The 27226-nt window shown below is 37.9% G+C and overlaps 2 protein-coding genes and 1 long non-coding RNA gene across 4 annotated transcripts in view; 2 read left to right on the forward strand and 1 right to left on the reverse strand.

Annotated features, from left to right (window-relative positions):
• USP53 (ubiquitin specific peptidase 53) overlaps positions 1-12590 on the forward strand; it is a 63116-nt gene extending 50526 nt beyond the window's left edge. The window contains exons 14-16 of the mRNA XM_047091679.1: positions 936-1012; positions 9148-9244; positions 11203-12590. Of these exons, the coding sequence (XP_046947635.1) occupies positions 936-1012; positions 9148-9244; positions 11203-12190 (1162 nt within the window). The 3' untranslated portion in view covers positions 12191-12590. The remainder of the gene's footprint in view (positions 1-935; positions 1013-9147; positions 9245-11202) is intronic.
• A 2987-nt stretch (positions 12591-15577) lies between these two features.
• Positions 15578-18669, reverse strand: CUNH4orf3 (chromosome unknown C4orf3 homolog). Of its 2 annotated transcripts, none has more exons than XM_047091658.1 (2): positions 18389-18669; positions 15578-16944 (listed from the first exon to the last, which is right to left on the reverse strand). In XM_047091658.1, coding segments are annotated over exons 1-2 (207 nt in total). In that variant the 5' UTR covers positions 18595-18669; the 3' UTR covers positions 15578-16943. The 2 variants fall into 2 exon arrangements, with proteins under 2 accessions (XP_046947614.1, XP_046947613.1); XM_047091657.1 differs by having other exon boundaries at positions 15578-16964; positions 18389-18666.
• Positions 18670-18860: 191 nt separating this feature from the next.
• LOC124520629 (uncharacterized) overlaps positions 18861-27226 on the forward strand; it is a 29770-nt gene continuing 21404 nt past the window's right edge. Inside the window, exons 1-2 of the long non-coding RNA XR_006964350.1 lie at positions 18861-18946; positions 25899-26039. This is a non-coding gene — a long non-coding RNA (uncharacterized LOC124520629). The remainder of the gene's footprint in view (positions 18947-25898; positions 26040-27226) is intronic.

Genomic DNA, 27226 nt, shown 5'->3' on the forward strand with positions numbered 1-27226 from the left:
CACAGAAGCCAAAATAGACCCCAAGCTCTGAGCTGTCAGCACAGAGCCTGACGCGGGGCTCGAACTCACGGACTGTGAGATCATGACCTGAGCTGAGGTGGGATGCTTAACCGACTGAACCACCCAGGCGCCTCTATACTACAGGTTTTCCAGTGTAGATTTAAATTGGTTGCATCTCTGTCATCAAGCTAATTGTTTAATTCTTCAATCTATTTAATGTTCATTATCCCATCTCTAACATCTATAACTCAGAAGTAGGGATATTTTCTACTTTCATAGCCAATTCCATGGAAGAGATATTTTTCCTTTAGCAAGTATAAAAGAATACAGCCAAATAACTAAGTTTGTGTTCAATTAATTCTGAATACATTTTTATGTTTCTGTTAGAAGCACATTTGCCCTTTCCTGTGTAACCTCTAAAACACATCCACAGCTTAAATGGTGGATTTCTTACATCAGTCTAGCCACAATTTCTGCTTTTAATCCAAGTAAAACATCTTAATTTGTTATTAGCTGGTGTTTTACCACATTTATTATTAAAAAGCCAGATTCACAAAAATCAACTGCTTGTATTATATTAAATAATCATTGCCATAAAGACTTAGGATGGCAGGGCAATTTCATAACACTTCTTGGAAAGGGGTAGCCTAGGGTAGTAGAAAGGTCAGGACTTTGTAACCAGATAGTCTTGGATTTTAAGTATTGGGCAAATTAATTTGACTTTGACAGCCTTAATCTTCTGTTGTAAAATGAGGATGATAGCTACTTTTAAGTGTTGCTGTGAGATGTAAATTAAATAATGTACATTAATCCCCTAGAACAGCACATGGCATATAATAATTCTTTAACAAGTATTATTTCCTTTTTCTTAGATTCTAACTAAAATAATCCATGATAGCTGATATACTTGGTGTGTGTTTTGTTATGTTTTCTAGTGACCAGGTTAAAACAAGCAACCTAAATATAGAATATATCAACTGTTCCTCCCAACAGAGCAAAAACTACTTGGAAGGTAAAATTTTATTTAAATATATTGTAATAGTAGCTGTAAAGAATAAGTTGTGGTAGTAAGAGTAAAGAAGCTAGGAACAGTGCTATTACTGGTAAGGTTATGAGTAATGAGCAAGTTGGGAAAATTCATGCTTGAAGGCTTTTAAAGGATGGGGATAGCTAGTTCAGGGACTGGGCCAAGAGGGGAATGTGTCAGTCAGGATAGGCTAAGCTCTAGGCTACACAGTGGTAACAACTTCAAGATCTCAGTGTGCCAGCACACATTTGTGTTTTGCTCATGATACATGACCAGTGGAGGTCAGTATGGAGTCCTTCCTAGAAGTCACTCAGGGTCCCAGGCTAATGAGACTACATCTCCACAGATGTTTCTCTGATCCTTGCAGTATTGTGGGGAGAGGAGATTGAAGGAGGACACAAGAATCACGCCTGAGCTCTTAAACTTCAACCCAGAAATGATGAATGTACTTTCACTCACATCTTGGCCAAGGGATGTCTTACAGCCAAGCCTAATTTCAAAGAGGGTGGAAAAGAGCAGTCTTACTAGTGCCTGGAAGGTGAACTGAAATATGCATGAACAGTCCTGATGTCTACCACAGGAGTTGACAGGATAGAAAAATGGATAAACACCCTGTTAGAAAAAGTTCAGTTTGGAAACAGTAATTATATTCATGGTATAGGGCATTATTATAGGTGATCTGTTACTCATACATAGCCCAGAAACAAAATGAGATGTTATGAATGTGTGTAGAATTCAGGTTGCTATTGAAAGGATATAGCTGAAGGATCTGGGGGAGAAGGATCAAGGAAAATGATAAGCAAGGGGATTATTGAGGTTGCAATCAAAGACCATATTTTCAAATGTTAGAATTCAGAGGATTAGAAAAGGTAATTTTTCACAATAAAAAATAGCCATGAAGAACAAATTTTTAGTTTGTTTTTTAATCTTTATCATTCTTAAGGCTTTTGTGGAGATTATTTTAAGGTTACAGACATTGAATATGATGAAATGTTAAATTATGTTGTTTTTATCAAATGGTATAATATCAGAAGGAAACACTTATATTAAGGAAATAACCTTCCTTTCCTATATAAAATGTCTCGCCTGTTTAAAAATCTGATAAAAGTCTGGTAACCAAGTATTACAGGAAGCAGTAAAGGGTTGGCCAGAAATCAACAGCAGAAGTCAGTGAAATTGAACAATAAGTGCAAGTTCAGTACTTTTTACAAAATTATGCTTGCTTCCTGATAGTAATAAAAACACAAGGTCATAGAGATTGTGATGGTCAAGAATGTATTGCTGTAAGAGCTTTGTAGTGGGCTTCCCCATTTAATATCAAAGCGTATGTATATAACCTACATGAGAATATTTTTTTATTGTGGTAAAATACACATTACAGGTTTGCCATTCTAACCATTTTGAAGTGGCAGTTGAGTGGTAGTAAGAACGTTCACATTGCTGTGCAGCCATCACTACCATCCATCTCCAGAACTCTTTCAACTTCTCAAACTTAAATTCTTGTACTCAGTAAAAAGCTCTCCATTTCCCCCTCCCTCCCAACCCCCAGCAACCACCATTCTACTTTCTATCTCTATGAATTTGACTACTCTGGGTACCCCAGATAAGTGGAATCATACAGTATTTGTTTTGTGTGTGTGTGTGTGTGTGTGTGTGTGTGTGTGTGTGTGTGTGTGTGTGACTGGCTTATTTCACTTAACATAATGTCTTTGAAGTTCATCCATGTTGTGGCACGTGTCAAAATTTTATTTCTTTTTAAAGGCTGAATAATTATACATTGTATAACACAACACATTTTGTTTATCCATTCATCTATTGATGGACATTTGGGTTGTTTCTATCTTTTGGGTATAGTGAGTAATGCTCCTGTGAACATTGGTGTACAAATATCTGAGAATTCCTGCTTTCAGTTCTTTTGAGTATGTACCAAGAAGTGCAATTGCTGGATTCTTTGGTAATTATGTGTTGTTGTTGTGGTTTGTTTTCTTTTTTTGAGGAACCACCACACTGTTTTCAACAGCAGCTGCACCATTTTACATTCCCACCAGCCATGCACAAGGGTCCCAACTTCTCTATATTTCACCAACATTTGTTGTTCTCTGGGGTTTTGTTTTGTTTTGTTTTGTTTTGATAATTACCATCACTAATGGGTATGAAGTAGGTTTCTTATTGTGGTTTTATGTAACCCACTTATTTAACTACATAAATTGTATTATGTTAAAATTATTTCTTATTTAACAAACTTCAGAGTCTACCAGAGTTCTCTCACCTGGTCTTTGCCTTGAGGATCTTTGTTAATGCCCCTGCCCATGGTGTCTCTATGGATTCCCCTTCCCTACTCTTTGAGAACATGTTAAAATAGTATAGGTGTTTTTTCCCCAAGCTAAACACATTCCCTGTGTGGATTTTTGTTTTAAGTAAGGCACAGTTTAATTTAATTCTTTGTGATTTGGTATGATTTCCTTGGCTTTGTCCTATTTCTTTATAAAATGGGGGCACACTTACAGTATTGACCTAAAGAATTGCTTTCTGTTATATGCTATAAGACTTAGAAAGTTAAGGAGCTTTAGACATTTTTTACTTTCTTATTTATGATATTTAAGTCAGTTTTTAATATTAGACTATACAAGTTTATTTGATGTTAGAGAACCAAGAATCTACAGTAGTGCCATGCCATAGTAATTATTTCATTGATGTTTTTTCATTGACAAAGATACATAGATTTCTCTGCCTATGTCATGGTTTTTGCTGCCTAAAGCTATTGTCCAGATACACTGTTGGAATTTCACAGTGCCATTTAGATTATTTCAGCTCCTCTTTTAAAATGGGTCACTAATCAGGAGAATTTCAAATGCCTTAAATTACATTCAAGACAGAAGAAATTATATGTTCACATGGTCAGGAGAAAGTATCACATTGGAAGAATACAGGTAGTTTAGTGTATGCAAGGCTGAGTGCATGTGTGGAAGTTGTCAGATGACAGATAGAGGGTAGATAGAAGCCAAATCATGATGAAACTTTTATGCTATTTTTAAATTCTACAGTAAGTGGAAAGGCAGCAGAGGACAAGAAGAGTAATATACTCCAGTCTGCATTTTAGAAAGCCTCTGGTGGCAGTGTAGAGGGTGAGTTCGGAGCAGTGGGAGAAAAATTAGATGACTACTTTAACAGCCTGGATTGAAAGGGTGAGGGCATAAACTAAGACAGTACCAGTGTCAGAAGAGAAGATTTGAGTTTGTAAGAATTTGTAGACAATGGAGTCAGCTTTTATGACAGATGTACAAAAGGGAGGAAAAGGAGGAAGCTGTATTTGGGACTTACATAAATAGTTACACCACTTACCAAATCAAAGAATATAGAAAGAAGAAACAACTTTCAGGGGATGAAAGGAGATGCCTAATGTATTTTGGGATTGTTTTGTTTATCATCTGGGTTAAATAGATGTATTAGCCAGTTAGGGACATAGGTCTACAATTTAGGAGAGATTGTGTACTGGGTAACCAGCCACATATATGGGAGTTGACATCACTCAGGAAGACTGGAGATTTCAGAGCAAAAAGTAGAGGAAAAAAGTTGGGGTTTGCTAAGAGAGATGAACTAAGGATAGAGAGAAGGAGCAACTTTGGGAAAGTATGGGGAAGAGCTAAAGGTATGAGAAAATACAGGACATAAGATTATCACAGGGAAACCAGGAAAATGGGGAGCTTCAAGAAGACAAGTGGTCACAAATTAAGCAGAATAAGGATTAAAAAGCACAGGTTTGATTTAGCGGTAAGTCATTAGTGAAAGAGTAAAAAGCAGTGTTAGAAGGACATTCGAAATAGAAGCAAGCTGAGGTAGGACTGAAGTATTATTGAGAAGTAAAGGGCCATGATGTTTCTAACTTAAAATGGCTCAGGGGTGCCTGGGTGGCTCAGTTGGTTAAGCATCTGATTTCGGCTCAGGTCATGATCTCGCGGTTTGTGAGTTCAAGCCCCACGTTGGGCTCTGTGCTGACAGCTCAGAGCCTAGAGCCTGCTTCAGATTCTGTGTCTCCCTCTCTCTCTGCCCTTACCCCACTTGTGCTCTGTCTCTCTCTATCAAAAATAAATAAATGTAAAAAAAAAAAATTGCTCAGAAAAAAGTGGAGCAAAATGTTAATAATAGGTGAATCTGGGTAAAGATATATAGGTATTCTTTGCACTAGTTTTAATCTTTCAATTTTTCTGGACTTTTTGACATTTTCAAATAAAACGTCTTAAGAAATTACAGTAGAATAATAAGTTAATAAAAGAGAAGTAAAGAAATGGATTTAGCACATGTCTCTCCAGACCTTTGCTGTGAATAGCGAAGAAGCAGTACCTAGAGGAGAAAGATGAAACCAAGAGCTTAGTTTTGCATTTAGGTTATGGAGGGTAAGGAACTAATGATGTACAGAGGAAGAAAAAGGTGTGAAGATAAGAATAGAACAGAACAGTAATTGGTGGAATAAGATCTCTGGAGGCAGAGTGGAAAAAGAAACAAAGAAGGTAAAGAAACAGGCCAGTTAAAGTTTTGTGATTTTTCCAAAGTATTCAAATTTTATTTACAAAATTTTTGTTTTATTGTAAATCAGATCATTGATTGGATTATTGCTCTTGAATGTGTTTAGGCTTTGTAATAGTAGTGCTCATGTTATATTTTGAAATCTCCCTATACAACAAGAGTGAAGATTACATTGTCTAGACCGGCAGTTTGGTTTTATTGCTACCTAAGCCTGTTTTAAACCAGGGTCATCTTTTCAGATGAAGTATATATTTTGATTTCTTGACTATTGGGCTTTTTAAAAATACAGTATCAAAATTAGCATTATTAGTTCAAACCTTGGTGTTGTCTTCTGTGCCAAGTGTAAAAATTGAACTATTTTGGTTTGCAAAGGACCTGGAGCCAAAATTCCCAGTAAAGACGCATGGATGTCTATGTCAGCAGAAGAGAAAAATAACACATCTATTTTTAAGTTAGTTGGAATTCTGAAGTCAAACCACTTGGTTGAATGCCTGCCATAGTGACATGAAAATTTCAAACATATTTATAAGACCTCTGCTGCCTCCTGCTGTCTGTTGTACATACTTTAATAGTAAAGAGTTCTTTAAGAATTAAGTATTTTTTCTGGTGTTTGTGAATAATAAACTTGAAATTAGGGTAAGAAGTAAACATTCTGAAGTTAAAATCAAAGTGAGTAGAAAATTATAATGTAACTTCAACTTTCTAATTTTTCAAGTCCAAAAAATTATCAGTTCTTTTTGAAAGAACTTTTTTTTTTTTTTCCTAAATAATCATAAAGTAGCTGCTGAAGAGAGAGGCTGTTTTTGAGCCTCAGCAATCTGTCAGCCTTACAAGCAACTAACACTCCCTGGGATCAATGATACTGCCTTTTATTTTTAAGATTTTATTAGTGTGGCACTTGTTAAAGTTGAGATAGGTCAAGAGGAAAGGTAAGAAGAATTTGACTCAGTTTATATTTATCTAGTTCTGGTTCTGTGAGTTGGGAACGTTGTGGACAGGGTGGTGGTAATTTAAGAGAAGAAAAACAGTATGTTTTGCATGTAATTGTTTATTCATTTTTCTAGACTTTCATTGAATGTATTTTATATGTTAGATATTATACTAAGGGAAACAATAACAAAAAGGGAATGTATCGTGTAATAATGAAGAACTTACTGCAGTCTATAGGACGTAGGAGTGTTAAGTCTTAAACAAATGAATGCCAGACTTGTAGTTCCTCTCATTCTACTATCTTAGGTTTTATTGGAAGCTAACATTTACTGTGTGAGCAATATTGCATATGGGGTATTAAATTCTCATATATATTACACAACTCTTTCTTAGAAATTGAAGATTTAATTTGCAAAGCCTGATGGTAATCAAATACAGATTTTTTTCCATAGGATAATAGTTAGATGTTTTGATCAACTATAGATTCCAGCTGAACTTTGAGTGACACCCAGAAGATCAACTTAGGGATAAAAAGCCATCTAAGATAAAGTTCTTTGTTATTGTTTAAAAAATAAAGTTGTTGCTTTAATAACTTTTGTTTTCTCTGAAATCTTTTTTTTTTTTTTTTTAATGTTTGTTTATTTTTGAGACAGAGAGAGCAGGAACAGGGGAGGGGCAGAGAGATAGGGAGACACAGAATCTGAAGCAGGCCCCAGGCTCCTAGCTGTCAGCACAGAGCCTGATGCAGGGCTCGAACTCACAAACCGTGAGGTCATGACCTGAAGGCGGATGCTTAACTGACTGAGCCATCCAGGCGCCCCTTCTCTGTAATCTTCAATTCATAGGTTTGGAGTACAATTAAAAGCATGGGAATGAAAGAAAACATAAATGAATGTGATAACAATGCCATCTAAAAATAAGGGAGGATACAGGAAAAACTTAAGTAGAATTGTATAGAAGTATAGGCAATCAATTGAAAATTCAAGCTAATGCCATATATTCTGATATCTTCTGTAGGCATCAGCACATTAAAGTGGATCATGTTATTTGATGTTCAAACTAGTGGCCTAGTTTCATCACAGGAGATTCTGTATGATGATCTCAGATTTTAGTAGCATATGTGAAAGAGAGCATGCAGGTAGGGGAAAGGGCACTGACTTTGGAGTTAACCCTGGATTTGTTTGAATGCTGTCACCAGTTACATAGCATCAGTTGGGTCACCTAACTTCCTTGGGGTATAAAAAGGGAAATTTGGGGCACCTGGGTGGCTCAGTTGGTTGAGCCTCCGACTTCAGCCCAGATCATGATCTCACAGCTGGTAGGTTTGAGCCCTGCATCAGGCTCTATGTTGACAGCTCAGGGCCTGGAGCCTGCTTTAGATTCTGTGTCTCCTTCTCTGCCCCTCCCGCACTCATGCTCTGTCTGTCTCTCTCAAATAAACTTTAAAAAATAAAAATTTGAAAAGAAAAAAAAAGGGGAGGGAATCATTTCACAGAACAGTTGTGACTGAGATTTTAAAAGACAACTATTTTCAATCAATTGTAGCAGTAGTTTTCAAACTTTTTGATCTCAGGATATTTTTATACTATTAAAAAATATGAAGGACCTCAAAGAGCTTTGGTTTTTATGGGCAATATATATTAATAATTACTGTATTGGGCTTTAAAATGGAAAATTTTAAGTATTTAAAGAATGATTTACTTTACTCATGCATGATTTTTTTTACTAACCTCATTTGGAAAATATTGATTTGCTAAATTTGCAAGTCTTCCAAATGTTGACACATTTCTTTATATAATTTAAAAAAGCACATTTGTTAATATTGCCACAGATGTTAGCAGAAAGTCTTTATAATTATCGGGAAGCTACAAAACTCATGATGGTGGATACCCATTTTCCAAAATTCTAATTTTCATCCAAAAGCTTGAATTCTATCATTGGCAATAAATAATGCTAGTTGTTTTCTTGGAAATGAGAGGTTCATGTCTTTAATTTTTAAGAAAATTTCTGCCAGGTACCCAACTCTGAGTAACCAGCGTTTGTTGTCTTTCAAGTAAAAATGGGGTTCACTTGTAAAGATTAAATGAAATAATTATTATCAACCTCTTAACAACTTAGCAGTCAGTAAACGGTAGCTAGTTAGTGATGATGACATAACATCTTACATGTATCATAATACCTTCCCACATATTTAATTCAGTTGATGTTCCTAATGTTCATGTGAGGAAGGTAAAAGAGGTGTCATTATCTCATATAAATGAGGAAACAGATTGTAAGGGATTGAGAGGTTTGTTTAAAGTTACTAGCCCATAACTAGCAAATCTAAACTTCAACCCAAGCCATCTGTCTTCAGATGCACGATTTCCCCACCACTTTGTCGGCAAAGAATATGTCTTACGTAACTGGGGAAACAACATAGCTCCACGCAGTGTAGCCCCAATGACATTGCTAACATTTCCAAGTGGTAGTAGAAGTAGCCATTTATTTTGTATAAAGCATTCAGAAAAGAGGTATTATTTGAGCTGGGCCTTGAAGAATTAATTTCTGTTAGTTGTAAGAGAATTACCTATTTATAGGAAACCTTATGTAAATTATGGAGAAGTATAAGTGGAGTAAATTATAAAAGATCACTTAAATAATTTAATTTTTCTCTCTCCCCACCTCAGGCTTCAGAAAAGAACTCAAGAATTTGGAAGTAGGCTGTAAATCTCCTGAGTTCCACCCAGAGTCACATCTACAAATAAAAAATCCTTTGATAAAGAGGTAATCAAAAATATTTGGAAAAACTAAAATTTTCTGTACTAAATGCATGTATTATAGGAACTCTTTATCAGATAGGCTGTAAATTCATATTACTGCTCTGAAAACAATGGGTCTACAATTTTATTGATGCCTGTCTGTTCATTAAAAGTGATCATTAAAAGGACCTGAGAATAGAGAGCCTGGCCTACAAAGTACCTGGTACAATACATGATTGTTGTCATCCTCACAGCACTTTTAGGAGGTAGATGGTATTATACCAAAGAGAAAATTAAGGGCTTTTATTAAGTAATTTGCCTGAAGCAATGGAGCTGAAATTTGAATATAGCTCTTATCCTACAGAGCCTCTTTTCATCAATTCCATGCAATTCACATGAGAAAAATAATTTTCATATAGCAAAATAAAATTTACAATGTAATATCATTTATCTTCACCATAGAAGTTAATTACCTAGGGGCAGCTGGGTGGTTCAGTGAGGTAAGCATCTGACTCTTGATTTCAGCTCAGTGTCATGGTCTCACTGTTGGTGGGTTCAAGTCCCACGTCAGGTTCCATGCTGACACTGACAGTAGCACAGACATCCGGCTTAGGATTCTCTTCCTCCCTCTCTCTGCCCCTCTCCTGCTTACACGCTCTCAAAATAAATAAACTTAAAAAAATCGTTACCTATAAGGTTATCACTCTAACAGTGGTCTTTGAAGGGTTGCTGAGGAGTGCTGAGGAGTTTCTGAATTATTCAAACCCCCGTCAAGGCCTAACCTCAGGAGAAATCGAAAGCTGAAGTCTATTTAGCCATATTATAGTTACCTGTCTGAAGGAAGACTGAGCTGCTAGATAGGGGCTGGTCAACATGAGGTCTAGAAAAGGGAGGCCAAGAGTTTGACAGTATTTGTCTAGTACTGACTCAGGGAGATGCTCTCTGGAATGTTGTGTCAGTTGTGTCTTATAGTTTTCTTGTAAAATTGGTAACTGCCATTTAAATGATCTTTGAGTAGTGGCTGAGAACATGGCCTTTGGAGACAAACAGATCTGGGTTTAATTCCTAGTTCTTCTGTTTATCATCCAGGTGATTTTGGCCACATGCAGGTAAAGGGGGATAGTAGTCTTTACTTGAATAATCTTTACCTGAATACTGTTGTAGATCAAAGAAAGTAACAGAAAAGCTCTAGTATAGTGGCCAGCATGTAGTTAGTGCTTACTAAATAGTAACTATTATTTTTACTTACAGTCTGTGCAACTTAAGATCTTAAGGGCTGATTAATAATTGAAACAAATTAGAGTCGAATGTATAGCATTTTGTCATTAGCAAAAAAACATGGCTTTGTAGACAGGGTCTCTTGGAAATTGAGAGAGGGCTCAGACCATTTTTTCTCTTTTGTTCCTCTATTTGTTTTTGAAGCTCTTGGTATTATATAATATATAATAACAGAATAACAGATATACATATATATTAAGAATTCTAAAACTGGTTTCCAAAAAAATCATTACCTAAAGGTACTCCTGATCAAATTATTTTTAATTAGTATGCCAGCCTTTTATAGCATTACATGTCAAAATTAAAGTTGTCTCTATTGGTATAAACTTTGTGATGTTGGTTGAGAAGTGTTTTAGGGAATTGAAGTGTTTGCTTATAACATTTTTTTTTAAGTCTATGATACATTTTATCACAAATAAATGCAATTTCCATGCTTGTAAGTTGAAATGAGTTTTTTTTAATTATGCTTCTAATTATTAGAAATCTGATTTTGGTAATGATAGGTGTTTCTGGCATTCATATATTTTAGCATAAATTTCGGACTAAGAGAGTGTAAAATGTTAATGGTTATAAATATCTTCCCACTTCTGTTACAAAAATAACATAAAGTGTATATTGAGAAATTAAACTGCAGGACAAATGTTTGTTTCTCCCCCAGTTTTGCCTATTTATATATGGTGTTTTAGCTTTGTTTTTATGTTTCAGGTCACATATTATACATGAAACGAATGGAAAGTTGTTCCCTTCTTCAGGTCCACAGATACTGAAGGACACTGCAGCAAGAGAGCATATCCAACAGTCAAATGAACAGAAACTTGAAACATCAAGTGAATGCAAATTTTCTGAGTGGCTTAATACAGAAAATTCTGAAAGAACAGGTTTACTTCTTCACATTGATGATAATTCTGCTTCTGGAAAGATAATGAACAGTAACGAAATAGTCTTACCATCTTCTTTGTGGCCCTCACACATGAGACCTGTCGGGTTAAAGCCAGAAACTGCTCCCCTCATCGAGCAGCAAACTATCATGGAACAGTGTTCCTCTGAGAAGTCTCTATCCAGGGAACATATAATTCAGTCAGCCTGCAGATCTGATGGTCAGATGCCAAACCTTGTTAGCCATAATCCGCCTCCTTTGCCACCAAAGAAATATGCTATAACCAGTGTGCCACAGTCAGAGAAAAATGGTTCCACACATAATGTCAAACTTACAGAGACATTTAAAGCTAATTCTTTTAGTCTTCCAAAGCACAGTTTAAGTCTGGATCCAGAACCAGGTTCAGAAGTGGGTACATACATGAATGATGAAAGACTTAAGGAAACATTTCAAGTAAAAGAGCATGTTGGCAACACACCAAACTACCTGTCCGGCTCTTCAACTAAAGATTTTCAGGCAGACTTGGGTACAGTTGTTGATGAGTTTTGCCAACCAGAAATAGACTCTAGTTCTACTTGTCCAAATGAGACCATTTCATTAACTACCTATTTTTCAGTTGATAGCTGCATGACTGATACATACAGACTGAAATACCATCACAGACCCAAGCTCTATGTTCCGGAGAGCAGTGGTTTTTGTAATGATAATTCGCTATCCCAGAGTGAAAGAGGGCTAGGACCGGTGTTACACAATAGTCTTGGTTCAAACTGCCCTTCTGAGCAAAGATATAAACCTAGTATACATTGTAGTAGATAAATGATGAAACTGGTAAGCTTATACTTCTCAGAGGCCATTAAAAATAATAGGAATTGACTGACCAAACCTGGTAATACATGAAATTAAAACCATGGCATTTTTAAAGTCATTAATCGCTTTAACTTTCTATATATATTTTTTATTTTGTGATCAACTTATTGGATATTTTAGAAATTCCCTTTGAATAGCCTTGGTGTGCCTGCAAAATAGAAAATTGGGGGGTATGCAAAAAGTCACTGCTGCAATTGAATAAAAATGTACTTTGTTCCTTTATGTGTGGCTAACAGACCCATAAGTATTAAACTAACCAATATTCACATATGCAGATTGATAAACTATGCTAATGGAAAAATACCAGGTGATACATAGTTTGTGTAGTCAAAGCAGTATTTGCTTTACTGAGAAGCACTTTCTAATGGGTAAGGAACCAAAAGAGGGCTTCACCCATTTGTTTTTGACTTCTGTGATAGTCTATTACATGCAATCCCTTTAAGTGTCTTAAAAAATATCAACCCATGAAATTGATAGCATTTGAAAAAGAAAAAAAAAGCCTTAATGATAAAGCAATTTTTAAATTAAATTCTTAAGGTCAGAAGAGAAGAAACTTAATTTTGCTCCTAGAACTTTTATCTACAGAATGCCTAGTTAACATAAATTAGGCCTTTGTTGTATGTATTCATAAACTTATTTCAGCCATGTAAGCTAAAAATAAGTGAAATTCTTAACTTTAGTATATTTATTTGTTAACACTTTTTCTAACTTTATATGAAATGTGAAAGGTTTTATTTTGGTTTGGTTTACATTGGGCTGCTAATAACCAGTGTTAGGAATTAAGTTAGGGCCCTCTCATTGGGAATCTCACTGTGACTGCCTAAATTTCCCCTGCTGTAACCTTACATCTTTATAGGTTGTCAACCCATTTTAGTGATCTTCAGATTCTTGAATCTGAAAATATTTTTGGGTTTCCAGATTCAATTGCTGCCTTTCATAGAGGGTTATTTTTAATGAAATGTATTAATTTGAGCAGCTCTCCCACTTTTCTACTCTAAACGGATAGTCATTTTACCCTAACTACTTTCATGGAGAGGGCTTTATTTTAAAAATAAAGATTTCCATTATCAGGATGACCTTATAAGTTACTTTAATTGCCTTATTTCATTAGTTGTCATTTTATTTTGTACTAAGTTGGTAAACTTATTGTGGTTTAGGAGTTTTTGTATTGTCCACTTAAGAAAATAAAGAATTACATAATTAAAATTTTTCTTACATTCATTAATAAACTTTATACATATAACTTAATTCTGTAAACTGATGAATAAATTTAACATTTTGACCAATTCCTTAAACTGTTAAAATATTGCAAAATGTAAATGATTTAAAATGAGTATTTCTAGATAAATATAAAATAATTGCTTGTAAAAACATAACCGCACCCAGTTATCAAACCTAGAGAAGTTTTTAAATAGCATAACTGTAAATGTAGGTGATTATTACTCTATATTCTCTTACTTTAGAAATACTTGAATATGAACTATGTTAAACTTTATCTTTTAAGAAAGCTTATTTTTAACATAACTTTTAGTATGGAGGGTTTGTAAATACTGTAAAGTTTTTTAAATTGTATTTGAAATGTCTGTATTTAATTACCGCTTTTATAACACTGTAAAATACTAGAAAATGGACTTCAAGTATTTTTAATATCTTTCAAAAACTTTGTGTAGCTTTTATTTTAAATGTATTATTTGAAACATAAACATATGTCTGATATTTAACAGCAGTCTCATAGATTTGTATTTTCAACTCAGATGAGTTGCAACATCTAATTTTGGCTCTTTTTAAAGTACTATTCAGTTGAAACCACCTGAATTGTCATAGTACTAACAAACTAGAACTGTTTTTGTTGATTCAACACTCCAAATATAGATTTGAATACATAATTACTAACTAATCATTCACATGTAAAATTTTTACTGCTAGGGTATCTAATTTTTATAGATGTTTTCTTCTGGTTATAAAATTATAACTTCTGAAATAATGCAACCAATAATTGTTATAATGTTCAAAATACATATCTTCAGACTGTTCTATTTTTCTGTGAAATCAGTTTTTTTCTGGTTCAGCATTTTTTTTAAAGATAAACCGATTTTTAAGTTAACATGGTTGGACTTTTCTGTGCATTTATGAACATGTGCATTCATGAACATTCTGTGCATTTCCCCCATGTTGATTATTATTTTATGAGAAATGTAAGTCAACTTAAAGTTCAGGGTACTTGGAATATCACTAATCATAAAGTGTTATCACTGGAGGCTCCTAAGAATGTAACTGTAGTGAAGTCTAAAGCTGGGCTCCTATTGGAGTTGGCAAACTTTCTGTAAAGACCCAGAGAGTAAATAATTTGGTCTTCGTGGACCATAGGGTCTTTGTAACAAACTACTCAACTCTGCCACTGGTTAAAGAAGTAAAGCAGCCCTAAATGGTATGTAAATGAATGGCATGTTTATGTTCCAATAAAACTTTATTGATATTGAAGCTTGGATTTCATATCTCATATGAAATTTTTTAATTTTTTTCAACCATTTTAAAATGTAAAAATCATTCTTAGCTCACAGGCCTGAGTAGTGGCCTAGATTTGGCCCATTGGCCATTGTTTGATGACCCTTGTCCTGGAACATAATTTACATTAAGTAACCTCAATGACTCTAAATATCCTGTAGTCTCTGAATGTATTCCCATGCCATTTAGGGACTAGATAGCGTGGAGAAGTTTCTATTGCAAATTTTCAGGTTAATGGACTCCTAATGATTTCCTCACAATTGCTAGTCAGCTAGTTCATTTCAAATGATTATTAAAATAATCATTTGGTTTATATGAAATTAAGTTTTTGAAATTTATAAAGGAATTATCAGATTAAAATCACATTAATGTTATTCTTTGAAAGTCTTTGTTTTTGTCTTAGCAAGTTTGCCAACTTTTCTTGGTGCCCCATTCATCCTTTAGCCTTACCCGTTTCCCCTTTTACCCACTTAGCCTTCAGGTGTGGGTACTGTAAGCAGTCACTGTACTAGAGATGGCACAGTTCAGTGGTAGGCATAATTTCTTATTCATCAGCTATAGAAAAGATTCAACCCTCACGCTGCCACCATTTTTGTATACCATTTATAGTCATGTCACAACACTAGGACTTTACTGCCTTCCCTCTATCAGAATTTTCAGAATATCTAATAGTTGTGGTACTGGGCTCAGATTTTAGGCTCAGAAAGGTAGTAAGGATTATAAATCTGTGTGTGTAACCTACCATTAAGCTACATGGTAACTGTTAATCCTCTCAAAATAATACTATCAAGTAATTTGTTTAAACAAATGCAAAATCCAAATCAGACCAAATTTAATTATGTAATAAACGTTTATTGGACAAAATTATTAGCAAGCAGCAGAAAAATCGTTCACATTTGGTATGCTCAATGAAATCCCAGTTCTGTGTTTCTTTAGATGCTTCAACCTTTGCATAAAAGGTTCTCTCCATGCAGATGCAACAATATCCTGAAGGCGTAATTATTAACCTCATAGTCAGCAACAGGCAATTAAAATCCCCCAAAACCAGTCCCAGATTTCACTCTTAACTGCCATTCTAAAAGGGAGAGGATGTAGAGTTTACCAGATCTATGCCTTGTTTCTAAGGGAAGGGAATATCCTCAAAATACTGAGGCAATACACATGTATCAGATGTCCCCAATTTCAACAAGAGCCCATTTCTAACGTTACATAAAGGAGTATCTGTTAGATAATAGGAATGGCTTCTGAAGGGCTTTTAGTAGCTGTTTTGGGAGTGGGACTTTCTGATTAAATAAAATTCTGATCCTCCTAGAATGTACATTCTTGTTAACATTTAGATAAGTAAGAGAATGTAAGCTCCATGAAGGCAAGGATTTTTTTTGTCTGTTTTGCTCACCACTGTACCTGGCCCAGAGTTAAGTGCTCAAATATTTGTTGAAATGAGTAAATATGCTGACTTTGCTGACGTATTTAATGTACAAACATTTTTAAAAAACATGTTCAGGCCACAAGCATTCTTAATGCAACCACAACAACAAAAAATAGGTTGGAAACACAGTCTTATTTTAGGGAAGTTCAAAAGCCTAAAAGGGAATGAATGGCAGGAAGCATCCAGGTGAGAGGACATGCACTCTAGATTTCCAATGTTGGATATTACATACTTTCCCTGCACTTGTATCAAACTGGCAACCATAACAGAGGACCACTTAATCTAAAATTAAACTGGTACTTACAGCCAATATATCGTGGGCCTGCATTTTCTGTACAGCTCTTAACTCCTTTTTCTCAAAACCCTTCTTCCCTTGCTTTTCAGTAATTTATTTTTAAATACTTCACCTTAATATTTCATCATTTTTGCATCATATGAAACCCTAGCTAACCCTTAAGATGTTATAGGCTAGACAGTACTGTATTTCTTAATGGATACAATAAACCCTTACATATAAATATTTCAATATTCAGCCCCTGTAAAGCCATCAGATGTTTAAAAAGTTTTTAAACATCAATCAGAGTCTAGTTTAAGAACTTAGCTATATGAATGGGTGAGATCATCACCCATTTTATGTAGTCCCCAAAATGAAGAGTATGTAAAATGAAAGAAAAGTCGCTTAGAGTTTGAAGTTCTGTTGCACAATCCTTTCTTCTCCAAGAGGTTTGTAGTCATTTTCAGAATTCACTCCAGGAACCAACTTCTTAATCTAGACATAGGCAAACCATTCTGTAAAAACCAAATACTTGTCAACAATGTCTCCTTCCCATTTTAATACTTACCCTAATATTTGAAAATCTAGGTTGTCTCAGTCACTTGCACATTCCTAAATGATTTACGTATTGATGAGACAGAGGAAAAAAAAAAAAAAAAGGCCTGGACTATTTCTCCTAAGGCTTCCATTTTCTACCCAGGAATGAAAACTTAAAAAAAAAAAAAAAATCACTATATTTGAGGTATCAGTCTCTACCCAAAACAGGAGGGGAAGTAGAGGAGAGTGGAAACTATAAATGGCTTGGCAGAGGATTTTATAGAAATACCCATCTCTTCCATTCACCCCACTCAAACCTCTGCCTTCTAATTTACCACACTATCCAGCAACTCAGCAGCGATAGGGCCTTAAATACAATGACCTTTTGCCCAAATCTTTGCCACAATTTGGGGGTGGGGAAAGAAGATAAAATTGCCTATCAAGGCTTGCAAATTCATAAGCATGACTGAGAGAGGTTAACTCCTGGTGAGAAAACAACCCCAAACTCCAAGAAAGCTCCTCAATGTCTAAATGAGCTGCCCTGCTTTTCTTCCACAGGCTCTATCTTCAGGTCACTGCTGCTCTCCTGAACTTTTCCCTCATCAACTCAATCCTGTGTCCTTTTCTTGTTCTGCTCCCCTACTCCTTCTCTACATTTCCTTTTCTTCTCCCCTTCCAAAATTGTCTTTTCAGACTGAGTGGCAAGGAAAATGCAGAGCAAGGATTTTGCAAGTGGAACCTACAGAATTTGGTGTTTGGGGCTGTGTGGGTGTGTATACAAGAGAGAGGAGAGTCAAACAGCCTCAGGGTTCTGGGAGGAGTACTGAGTGAAAAAAGTTATTTACTGAAATGGCGGCACAAAAGTGCATTTTTTTGTAATAAGTTATTAAGAGTTCAGGTTTGGACCTGTTTGAGATACCTACGTGGCCTACTCATGGCCCAACTGTAGTATAGGAACAGTAGCTTCAGTCGAGCGCTTACTGCTGCCAGGGAAAATGCAAATCGGTTTTAGATAAATTACTATCTCATTTAATCTTCATTCCACACCTATGGTTCCAAATGGTAAATGGAAAAATAAAGCTCAGAGAAGCTAAATAACTTCTCTGATTTCTTTGTGGTGGTGCAGGAACTCAAACCCAGCTGGTTTCATTCCAAAACATGAGAAAAAAAATCATGGAGCCAAGTTTCTACCTCTTTGAAGACCCTCACTGAGGTGCCAAGGAAGAACATTTTCATTCCAGCCTTATCCCAATCTCCCCACCCACCCACCGACCCTGCCACTCACCAGCTACGTTATTACCTTGGACATACCATACTCTCTGTAATTCAGTTACCTTGCCTACCCCCAAAAGGAGTAGTGGTAAGCTCCCTACCAGTTCAACGTTGTATTCAGAGTACTCACCAGGGTAAAAGATACACGAAGATAAATAACACCAGGTCAAAGAGGATGAAGAGCCAGAGATCCAACCAGTAGGAATGTTTTGGAAACCGTTCTGCCCTCGATTGAGACCGCACTTCATGATTCTGCTGCTGCCTCCCAGCTTCACCCAAGGCTAGCCGCTCCCGGGGACCGTCTCGACCATCTTCAGGCGCCGCGCCCGCCTGCATCTCGCACCCGTCACCCGGCCGCAGTCAGAACAGCTGGAAAACCCTCACGTACCGTACTTCCGCGTTCACCTGGCCTTAAACTGGCCGCAGTCTGGCTGCCTACGCATGCGCGCTCCCCGCTCCCGGAAAAGGGCCCCCGCGCACCCTCCTCTTCTAGTGCGCAGGCGCCGCCCGGCGATCCGCTGTCTCCGTGACTGCCAGCAGGCAGCTGGGCCTCCACCCGGAAGCGGAGTAAGAGGGCCCGCCCGCTCCGCCCTGCTGCGCCCTCGGGGAAAGCTGGTGAAACAAGTTTGGCTAAAAGAAAAACTCTCTGGCCGGACCGGAAGTCACCCTCACGTCCCATTCCTGTCAGGTGATGGATTCCGTCCTGGAACTCCCCACGGTCGCCTTTTCTTATCCCTGCATGGGTCCATATGCCAAGGTTTTGGGACCCCCTCTGATGGGTTTTGTGTATATAGCACGTTCCACTTACTTTATTTAATCCTGAAACACTATACTGAGATGGAAGTCGTAATTACGAGCGTGAGTTTCCAAGGGGGCCAGAGAGCAAATCATGAGAATTTTGCATGTATCTCATGGGAGTGAATATAAGAATAACCCAAAGGTTTGGGAATGTGATCCCCTGCGAGATTACGGTGCTAGCAGAAAGAAAATTATTGACCATTGTCGGTGAGGAAAGATTCTCCTCTACTTACCCTCTTTGGGTCTCCAGCAGGGCCTAAAAATTAAACTGACATAAGACAGATTAACAGGAGAAAGGCATACAAGTTTTATTATTATTATTATTTTACATGTACATGACAACCTTCACAAGAGAATGAAGACTTGAAGAAGTGACCAGAACAGAACGCTTTTATATCTTTTAGACAAAGAACCAAGTAAGGCCAAGGAGTTTGGGCCAGGGGTAGTAAACTGTGGAGAAATGACTAGGAGGATAAGCATTAGTGTAACAAGTCTTGTTTGTACAGATTTCTCAGCGTGATTCCCCATCTCTGGTGAGGGGAATGATTTTCTTCCTCCTGGTAGAGGGAGGGGATCTTTGACATGGGAGTTTTATCTCCTGCCAGGAAGAATAAGGAAGGTCAGAGTGCCCCTCTTGTACCTGCTGTTTCTCAAGCTCCTTTAACTTAAAATAATCAATATGCTAAAACAGCATATTTTGGGGTGACATGCTCTGAACTCCTTCATTTCCTCTGAAAGTTTCTTAGAAGTTTCACATAAAGCTGAATTTGTAGCACTGGAAGGAAGAATTGGATTAGCAACCAAGAGTCTATCTGCAAAGGGAAAGAAGAGCATAAATTAGAATAAGAATGAATAAACAAGAAATAACAAATCTAAGCACACTTCCCCATATCCTGTTAAATCAGTCTCCCATGCCTGGGAATAGGTCCGTTGTATAGAATGGCTGAACCTCATTTGTCTGACCGAGAGTGTGCAGCTCTGGACACTGTTTTCTCAAGCAATTTACACAGAAGCAGCCTCCTTCGCCAGTGACAAAGCTCCTCCTTTTGGGCTGTCAGTGTGCGTAGGGGAAGGCAACTTTGGAGCACAATAGAGTCTAAACTGCTAACTTCTGGTAGAATGGCTTCCAGTGTTTGTGTAGTGATAACTAAACTCTTGTTCTGTTACTATGGAAAGATTTAGAACTATCTTTTCCAACTCAAGTTCCAAAGCCTGGGAAAAAGGAGCTCAGTATTGAGAAAAAACTTAGAATTGTGATACACAAGACAGTATTCTGTAACATCTTGTCTAGTATATTTATGTGGCACTACTTTATGACCAAAGGAACCCAAGTTTGTAATTTGGCTGGCATTTAAGGTGGAGTACCTGATGACAGAGGGCATCAGGAATCTGAGGCCCCATCATCTTGGCCGTCTAGGTGGAACTCTGTATATACCTTATCATCACATAAGATTAAAAAAAAAAACCAGTATTGTTCATGGCTAAGGTCACAATGAAACTTGTGACTTACTAAATTGGGGTTTGGTGTATCTTGTCACCTGTCATGTTGTTATCTGCACATCTTTGTCTTCCGTGTATCCTTGTCAGTCCATAGGCGCAGAACAGGTTGTGAAATATCTGATGTAGGAGACCTGCAGTTATGCCTTGGCCGCTGTAAGGCTTGGTCTTGTTACCTGACCAAGTTAGTGCAATGTTTTGGTCTCCCCATATGTAATCTTCCGCCTTTGGCAGCTCAGCTGCTCCCAGGTCACGCAAGGGTGGCTTGTGAGCCAGCTGTAATATCTGGTGGTTTGGCAAGGGTCTGTACTGTAAGAGTCAGTAAGTATTGAGACCATTTCTGACCTTCACGAGAGGCTTGAGGGTGCTACCTGTGGAAGTGCACCACAAGGTTTGATTGTAATATTGTCTTGGTATGTCAGGTGGGAAAAGCCCAGTACCATCACAGTTTTCAATGCTAAGGGGGGAGAGATCCCTTCTAACGTCTTTGAACAAAGGACAGTCCTTGAGCTTCTGTAGAGGCTTTCCCGTGTACAATTTACTCACCAAAAAGAGAAGAGTGATGTGTTTTTTCTGGTCATGGATGCCATACCCTGTCATGCATCCATTTTCCAGAGTTGGTCCACCAGTTGGTCTTATTGGCAGGAATAAAAATTAATTTCAAGTTCTTTTGCGTGATCTAGATGTTGATATAATCAGCAATCAGATTGATTAGTTAATGTGGCCAGGGTTTGAAAAGTGGTTTAGGGGGTGTCAGGTCTGTGCATAACTTGCTGAGAGAACAGTAAGGGTTAGTAAGTGAGACACCAGCTGGAAAGAGAGCCCATAATGGAGGATCAGGGTGAAAATGGGATAGATTGAGACAAGCAATCTCCAGCCAGCCTTTTGATAAATGGCTAAAGAAGGGGGAGGCTTTGTTAAAAGGAAGATCTTTTAAAATTTCCCTTTGGGAGTAGGGAGACCCATTGGGGGAGAAAATAGGTGGAAGTGAATGTTTCTTGATCTGTGACCTTGGGAAAAGCTGTGTACTTGGTGATTTTGTCTGTTTCTGGTGCCTGGGAATTTGCCCGGGAAATCCTTACTTTAAGGTCAACTTAAGGGGTTGTCTTCCAATTGTCCTGGGAGTGCTAATCCTGGTCTAACTTGGCATGGTTTGTGTGAGTCTAGGAGGGTTTTTCTTTTATTTTGATAGCAGTGTGAGTGGTTAGCAGTACATTATAATGGTCTTCTCAGTGAGGTGACAATGCTTTCTTCTAAAAGCCTTGATGTACATCTAATCTTCTGGTCAAAAGGGATGGCCAGTCATCAGAGGCCATGCCATTGTAACTTGCTGATGATATCCTCCAATTAAACTAGTTAGTTCTTGTATATAGCTAGTCATGGTGATGTGGAGAACAAAGGCAAAAGAAATGCAGATAAAATGAAATCTCCTTAGAACTTGCAGCCCATTGAAAATACTTGAGGCAGGCAGAGTATGACATTCCTCAGGAACTCACAGCTGCCTTAAGTTAATGCTTTGCTACAGGCAAAAAGCAACCTTAGCTTGACATTGGCCTGACCTGTAGGATCCTATAAGTCTTCTTTAAGATATGAAAATCCTTTTGGAAACTTCCTTTATCTCTGCCCCCTCCCCCCCAATTTAAAGTATAATCACTTCTCACAGTCACATTGCAGCTCTTCTGCCCCCAGGTCCTGTACCATGGTATAATAAAAACACTTTTTTTGTACCATCTCAAGAAATCTTTCTTGATCTTTCACTCTTAGCCCATATCACATCAATAGCATTGAGTTTTTCACTTAAGCCCCTATAATGTTCACTCAATCCAGAAATAGAAGGTTTAGGGATGCTAGTAGGAATAAAGTGACCAAACGTTATTTCTAAAGATGTTAATAATGTCTTCCCTTTGGAGTATTCCAGATTTTTATAAGAGCCAGAGGTAATGCTTCTGGCCATTAAGTCCAGTTTCTTAACAGACTTTTTCTAAAGTCCTTTTGACATCTGGATTTTTATATTCACTTTGCCTTGAGGATTAAGGATGGCACAAAGTGTGAAATTTTAATGAGTACCCCAAAGTTTTTGCAAGAAAGTGGTTGATTTCTGCTGTAAAATTAGTCCCTTTATATGACCCAATCCATAAAGAATGCCAAAACAAGGAATACTCTCAGTTATTAATTCTTCACCATTGCTGTGGCATTGGTACTTCTAGCTGGATAGTATTCAGTCCACCCACTAAGTATACAGACATAACCAAATAGTGGGAATAGCCTGACACTGGAGATAAATCTATGGAATCCATTGTGGGGTTTCACAAAGGGACAATGTGGGTCTTGGAGGATTTCCTGAGGTACGTTGGTTTCCTCTAGAAATTTGGTGAGATTTGTAAGTAGTACACTGGGAAATAATTTGGCCAGAAATTTTGTGGATGCCAGGGAAGAACCAATTCTCTTTTAACTCCTTAAGTATCTCCCATCTACCCGTATGTCCCATCTGATGGGAGATGAGTGTAAGCCAAAAGGTCAAAAGAAAGGGGACCACAGGAAGTCTGTTTGACCCAATGCATAATCTAATTGTTTGGCACTCTTTTGTATCCATTTGTCTTTTTCAAACTGTGGGGTATTTGCCTGAATGGTTAATACTGTCAGTCAGGGATAAAAGCAGGGTTTTAAATCGGGTGGAAAAAGAAAAGGGGTTCTATTTGGGGCTGCAAAGGTAGCAGCCTTGTCAGCCCTGCTATTCCCTAGAGATACAATATCTGTCTCCTTAGTATGGCTACACAGCCAACAATATCAATTTTAGCAGGGAAGTGAATAGCATGTATAGGGCAGCAATTATATGCCCATTGGCGAGAGGAGTACCAGCAAGAGAGGTTAAGAATCCACAGGATTTCCAGATTGTGTCAACAGCCTGATGAGTTTAGCACCTTGGGCTAACTAACTTTACAGTGGGCAGAGAGTGTGCCTCAGATGTTTTATGTGGGGAAACTATGGCACAGCCAGTTGTTATGTTTCCCCAGAAATTTCCTCTGTAGGAACGATCACAAAATAGAACTTAAGTCTCGGTTGTGTAAAGGGGGTGGTATCTAAGAGATCCTCTCATGGCTTTCAGATAATTTTTGTTTTTGTTTTTTAGAGAGAGAGTGTGTGAGCATGTGAGTAGGGGAGAGGGGCATAGGGAAAGAGAGAAAATCTGAAGCAGGCTCCACACTCAGCACGGAGCCCAATGCTGGGCTTGATCTGCCAACACTGGGATCATGACCTGAGCCAAAACCAATTGGCTGCTCAACCGACTGAGCCACCCAGGTACCCTGAGACAATTTCTATATTTGTAAAGTAATTCTGTGGAATGGAGTGATGTTCTCCATTATCAAGGAAGGGATAATAGAGTAGTCAGATTTAAAGTGTTACAGTGATGGAAGATGAAAGAAGGGTTGGATAATAGAGGCCACCACGTAGAGAGGTGTGGTGTCTTACGAACATAAAGGAACATAGAGGTGAATGGGGAGCCTGATCTCAGGGAACTGGGTTTGTCAGTTAGGGAGGCAGCTGTGGCTACCGCACACAGGCATGAGGGCGTGCCTGCTGTCACAGGATCCAGCTGACAGGAAGGACTTACCTGAGAGGCAAAGATTTTCCTGGAATTCCCATAGCAATCCCAGTATTTTTGTGGCACTATAGGAAAAAAAAAAAAAAAAAAAAGGTTGTCAAAATTAGGTAGCTGAGAATTGTGGGTGTTCACAGTGCTAATTTTACGCCTTCCAAGGAGGTTAATGAGGGCCCGGAAATGAGCTCTGAAGTAGTATCCAGGAGGAGGCTTCTAAAGATTTAGCCAGGGCAGCAAAGTTAGGAATTCATTTGTGGCAGTAGCCAGCTGCCTGTAGAAATTTATGTAGCTGTTTTTTCATTTGTGGAAGAGGGATCGGCAAAACTGACTCAAGGCATTTGAGAGTGAGCTTTTGAATGACTTGAGGTATCTCATGTCCTTAGTAGGTAACAGTTGTTTGTACCCCTATAAGTTTAGTTTAAGAGGATTTATGGCCTCTTTCAGCTACTATAAGAGCATGCTGCTTAGTTTGGTTACAAAGTAAAAGATCATAAACATACTGAACAAGAGTAGAGCCTTGGAATCTACCCTGGCTTTAGGGACTTGGGAAAATATTGAGGGAAACTTGCAACGTCCCTGAGGTATACCAGTCTATGTTAATTGTCTCTCTCTAAATGTAAATACAAAGAGGAATTGTGAGTTAGGATGCAGTGGAGTTGAAAAGATAGCCGAGCAGAGGTTAATTACTGTAAATCAGGCTGGGTCAGCAGGAATTGAGATAAGAATGGTAGCTGAATTAGGGACTTTGGAGTGATGAGGAATTACAAAGGCATTAATGGCTCTCAGATGTTCTTTAAATTAATAGATTTGAATCCAGTCTGAATCCAGTTTCCCTCTTTCTTTACTGGTAAGATTGTAGTGTTACAAAGCGAGGAAGTGAGAATATCCTGCTGTAAAAGAGAGTAGGTTCAGTGTCTCGCTGCGCACTAACGAGGGCACTAACGAGGGCAGCACTGGGCTACACGTGGGGGAAGTTTGCTCCTTTTCCAGTAATATGCACAACTCTGTTGCTGTAACAATTCAACCTCATTTGCATGTGAGGCCTGGGTGCTAGTTGGGATATCTTTTAAGATTGCATCTTCTTCAGAAGATTTTCAGTTGAGATGGGTTTCCATTAGGGTAAAAAAGTTTGCTGTTTGGTCAGATGCAGGAAAATAAAAACACATTTCTCGTTACACTATATGGTGGCATTAAATTTACATAACAAATTTCTACCTAAGAGATTTGTTGGGGAGGAGTCAGAAAACAGAAAGGCATGATGGGTGTTAAGAGGGCCTAAAGGTATCCGGGAGGCCTAGGATATAGACAGTGAAATAGGTTGCCCAGAGACTGAAAGCTTGAATAGAATCAGAGGTGACAGGTAGAGATAAAATCCTCTGAACAGATGGTAAAGTCACATCAGTGTCAATTAAGAACCAGTTCCTGATCCTCTACTATGAGGTTGATGGTGAGCTCTGGGGTGCACCTTGGGGTTAGTTGACCCTATCAGGAGGGTATTGCCCCACAGAAGGGGAGAAGGGAGTGAACCCTCTGAGGGTGCTGGGTCTAGAGAGATTGTTTCCTTTTTTTTTTTTTTTTTTTAACGGCTATTGGAAATCAAAAACAAGAATACTCATAACAAAATATCAAATCACTATGCCTAAAGAACTAGTTCACACCAGTGTTTTCTTCTGTTAATCTAAATTTGGAAAAGGTAAAACATGAGGAGAGACTCTTAATACTTTTGTTGGATTGGATCTTGCAGGCAGAGATCCAGGAGACTAACTGGTAAGAATTCTTACCTTGTGCTGGCTGTGTCAGAGATCCCAGGATCTCTCAGCTGCAGTGGCCCTGGAGTGAGCAGTGTACAACCAGTGACATTCCATCCTTGTCAGCAAAACTGTAGGTAAGGAAAAATGCTCCTCTACCTACCCTCTTTGTGTCTCCAGCAGGGCCTAAAAGTTAAACTGACATAAGAAAGTTTAACAGGAGGGGGGCACCTGGGTGGCTCAGTCAGTTGAGCATTGGACTCGATTTTGGCTCCAGTCATGATCTCATGGTCATGGGATCAAGCTTCAACCTGGGCTCCAGGCTGACCTGAATGTGGAGCCTGCTTGGTTCTCTCTCTTTCCCTCTGCTCCGTTCCCCCTCTTGCATGCTCTCTCTCTCTCTCTCTGTCTCTCTGTCTCTCTATCTCTCTGTCTCCCTCAGAAAGGAAAGAAAGAAAAGAAAAGAAAAGAAAGAAAGAGAAAAACAAGATCAACAGGAGAAAGGCATATAAGTTTTATTATTATTATTTTTTTACATGTACATGACAACCTTCACAAGAGAATGAAGACTTGAAGAAGTGACCAGAACAGAACGCTTTTATATCTTTTAGACAAAGAACCAAGTAAGGCCAAGGAGTTTGGGCCAGGGGTAGCAAACTGTGGAGAAATGACTAGGAGGATAAGGATTAGTGTAACAAGTCTTGTTTGTACAGATTTCTCAGTGTGATTCCCCATCTCTGGTGAGGGGAATGATTTTCTTCCTCCTGGTAGAGGGAGGGGATCTTTGACATGGGAGTTTTATCTCCTGCCAGGAAGAATAAGGAAGGTCAGAGTGCCCCTCTTGTACCTGCTGTTTCTCAAGCTCCTTTAACTTAAAATAATCAATATGCTAAAACAGCATATTTTGGGGTGACATGCTCTGAACTCCTTCACTATACTGCCTGGATTTTCCCTGGTGGCTCCCATTTTAAATATTTTCTCCCCTGTCATGAATCTTGGGTTGTTCAGAAAATGCAGGTATGTATTAGTGGTTCTCTTCGTGCAGTATGAATGAAGGTATGGCTGTGTGCCACTAAATCTTGATAAAACCTCTTTGAAGCTGTGATTACTCCATTTAACAGAATTAGAAAGTGAGACACAAAAGGGGTACAGAGTCTACAGTTACTAAAAAAAAATTATAAAGCCTAAAATTGATTCCAAATCCAGCATTTTTTTTTTAACGTTTATTTGTTTTTGAGACAGAGAGAGACAGAGCATGAACGGGGGAGGGTCAGAGAGAGAGGGAGACACAGAATCTGAAACAGGCTCCAGGCTCTGAGCTGTC

This window comes from Lynx rufus, unplaced genomic scaffold (genome assembly GCF_022079265.1).
Source record: "Lynx rufus isolate CCGP_SWC_20201006 ecotype Redwood Valley unplaced genomic scaffold, mLynRuf1.p SCAF_3, whole genome shotgun sequence".
In the NCBI taxonomy this organism is placed as follows: domain Eukaryota; kingdom Metazoa; phylum Chordata; class Mammalia; order Carnivora; family Felidae; genus Lynx; species Lynx rufus.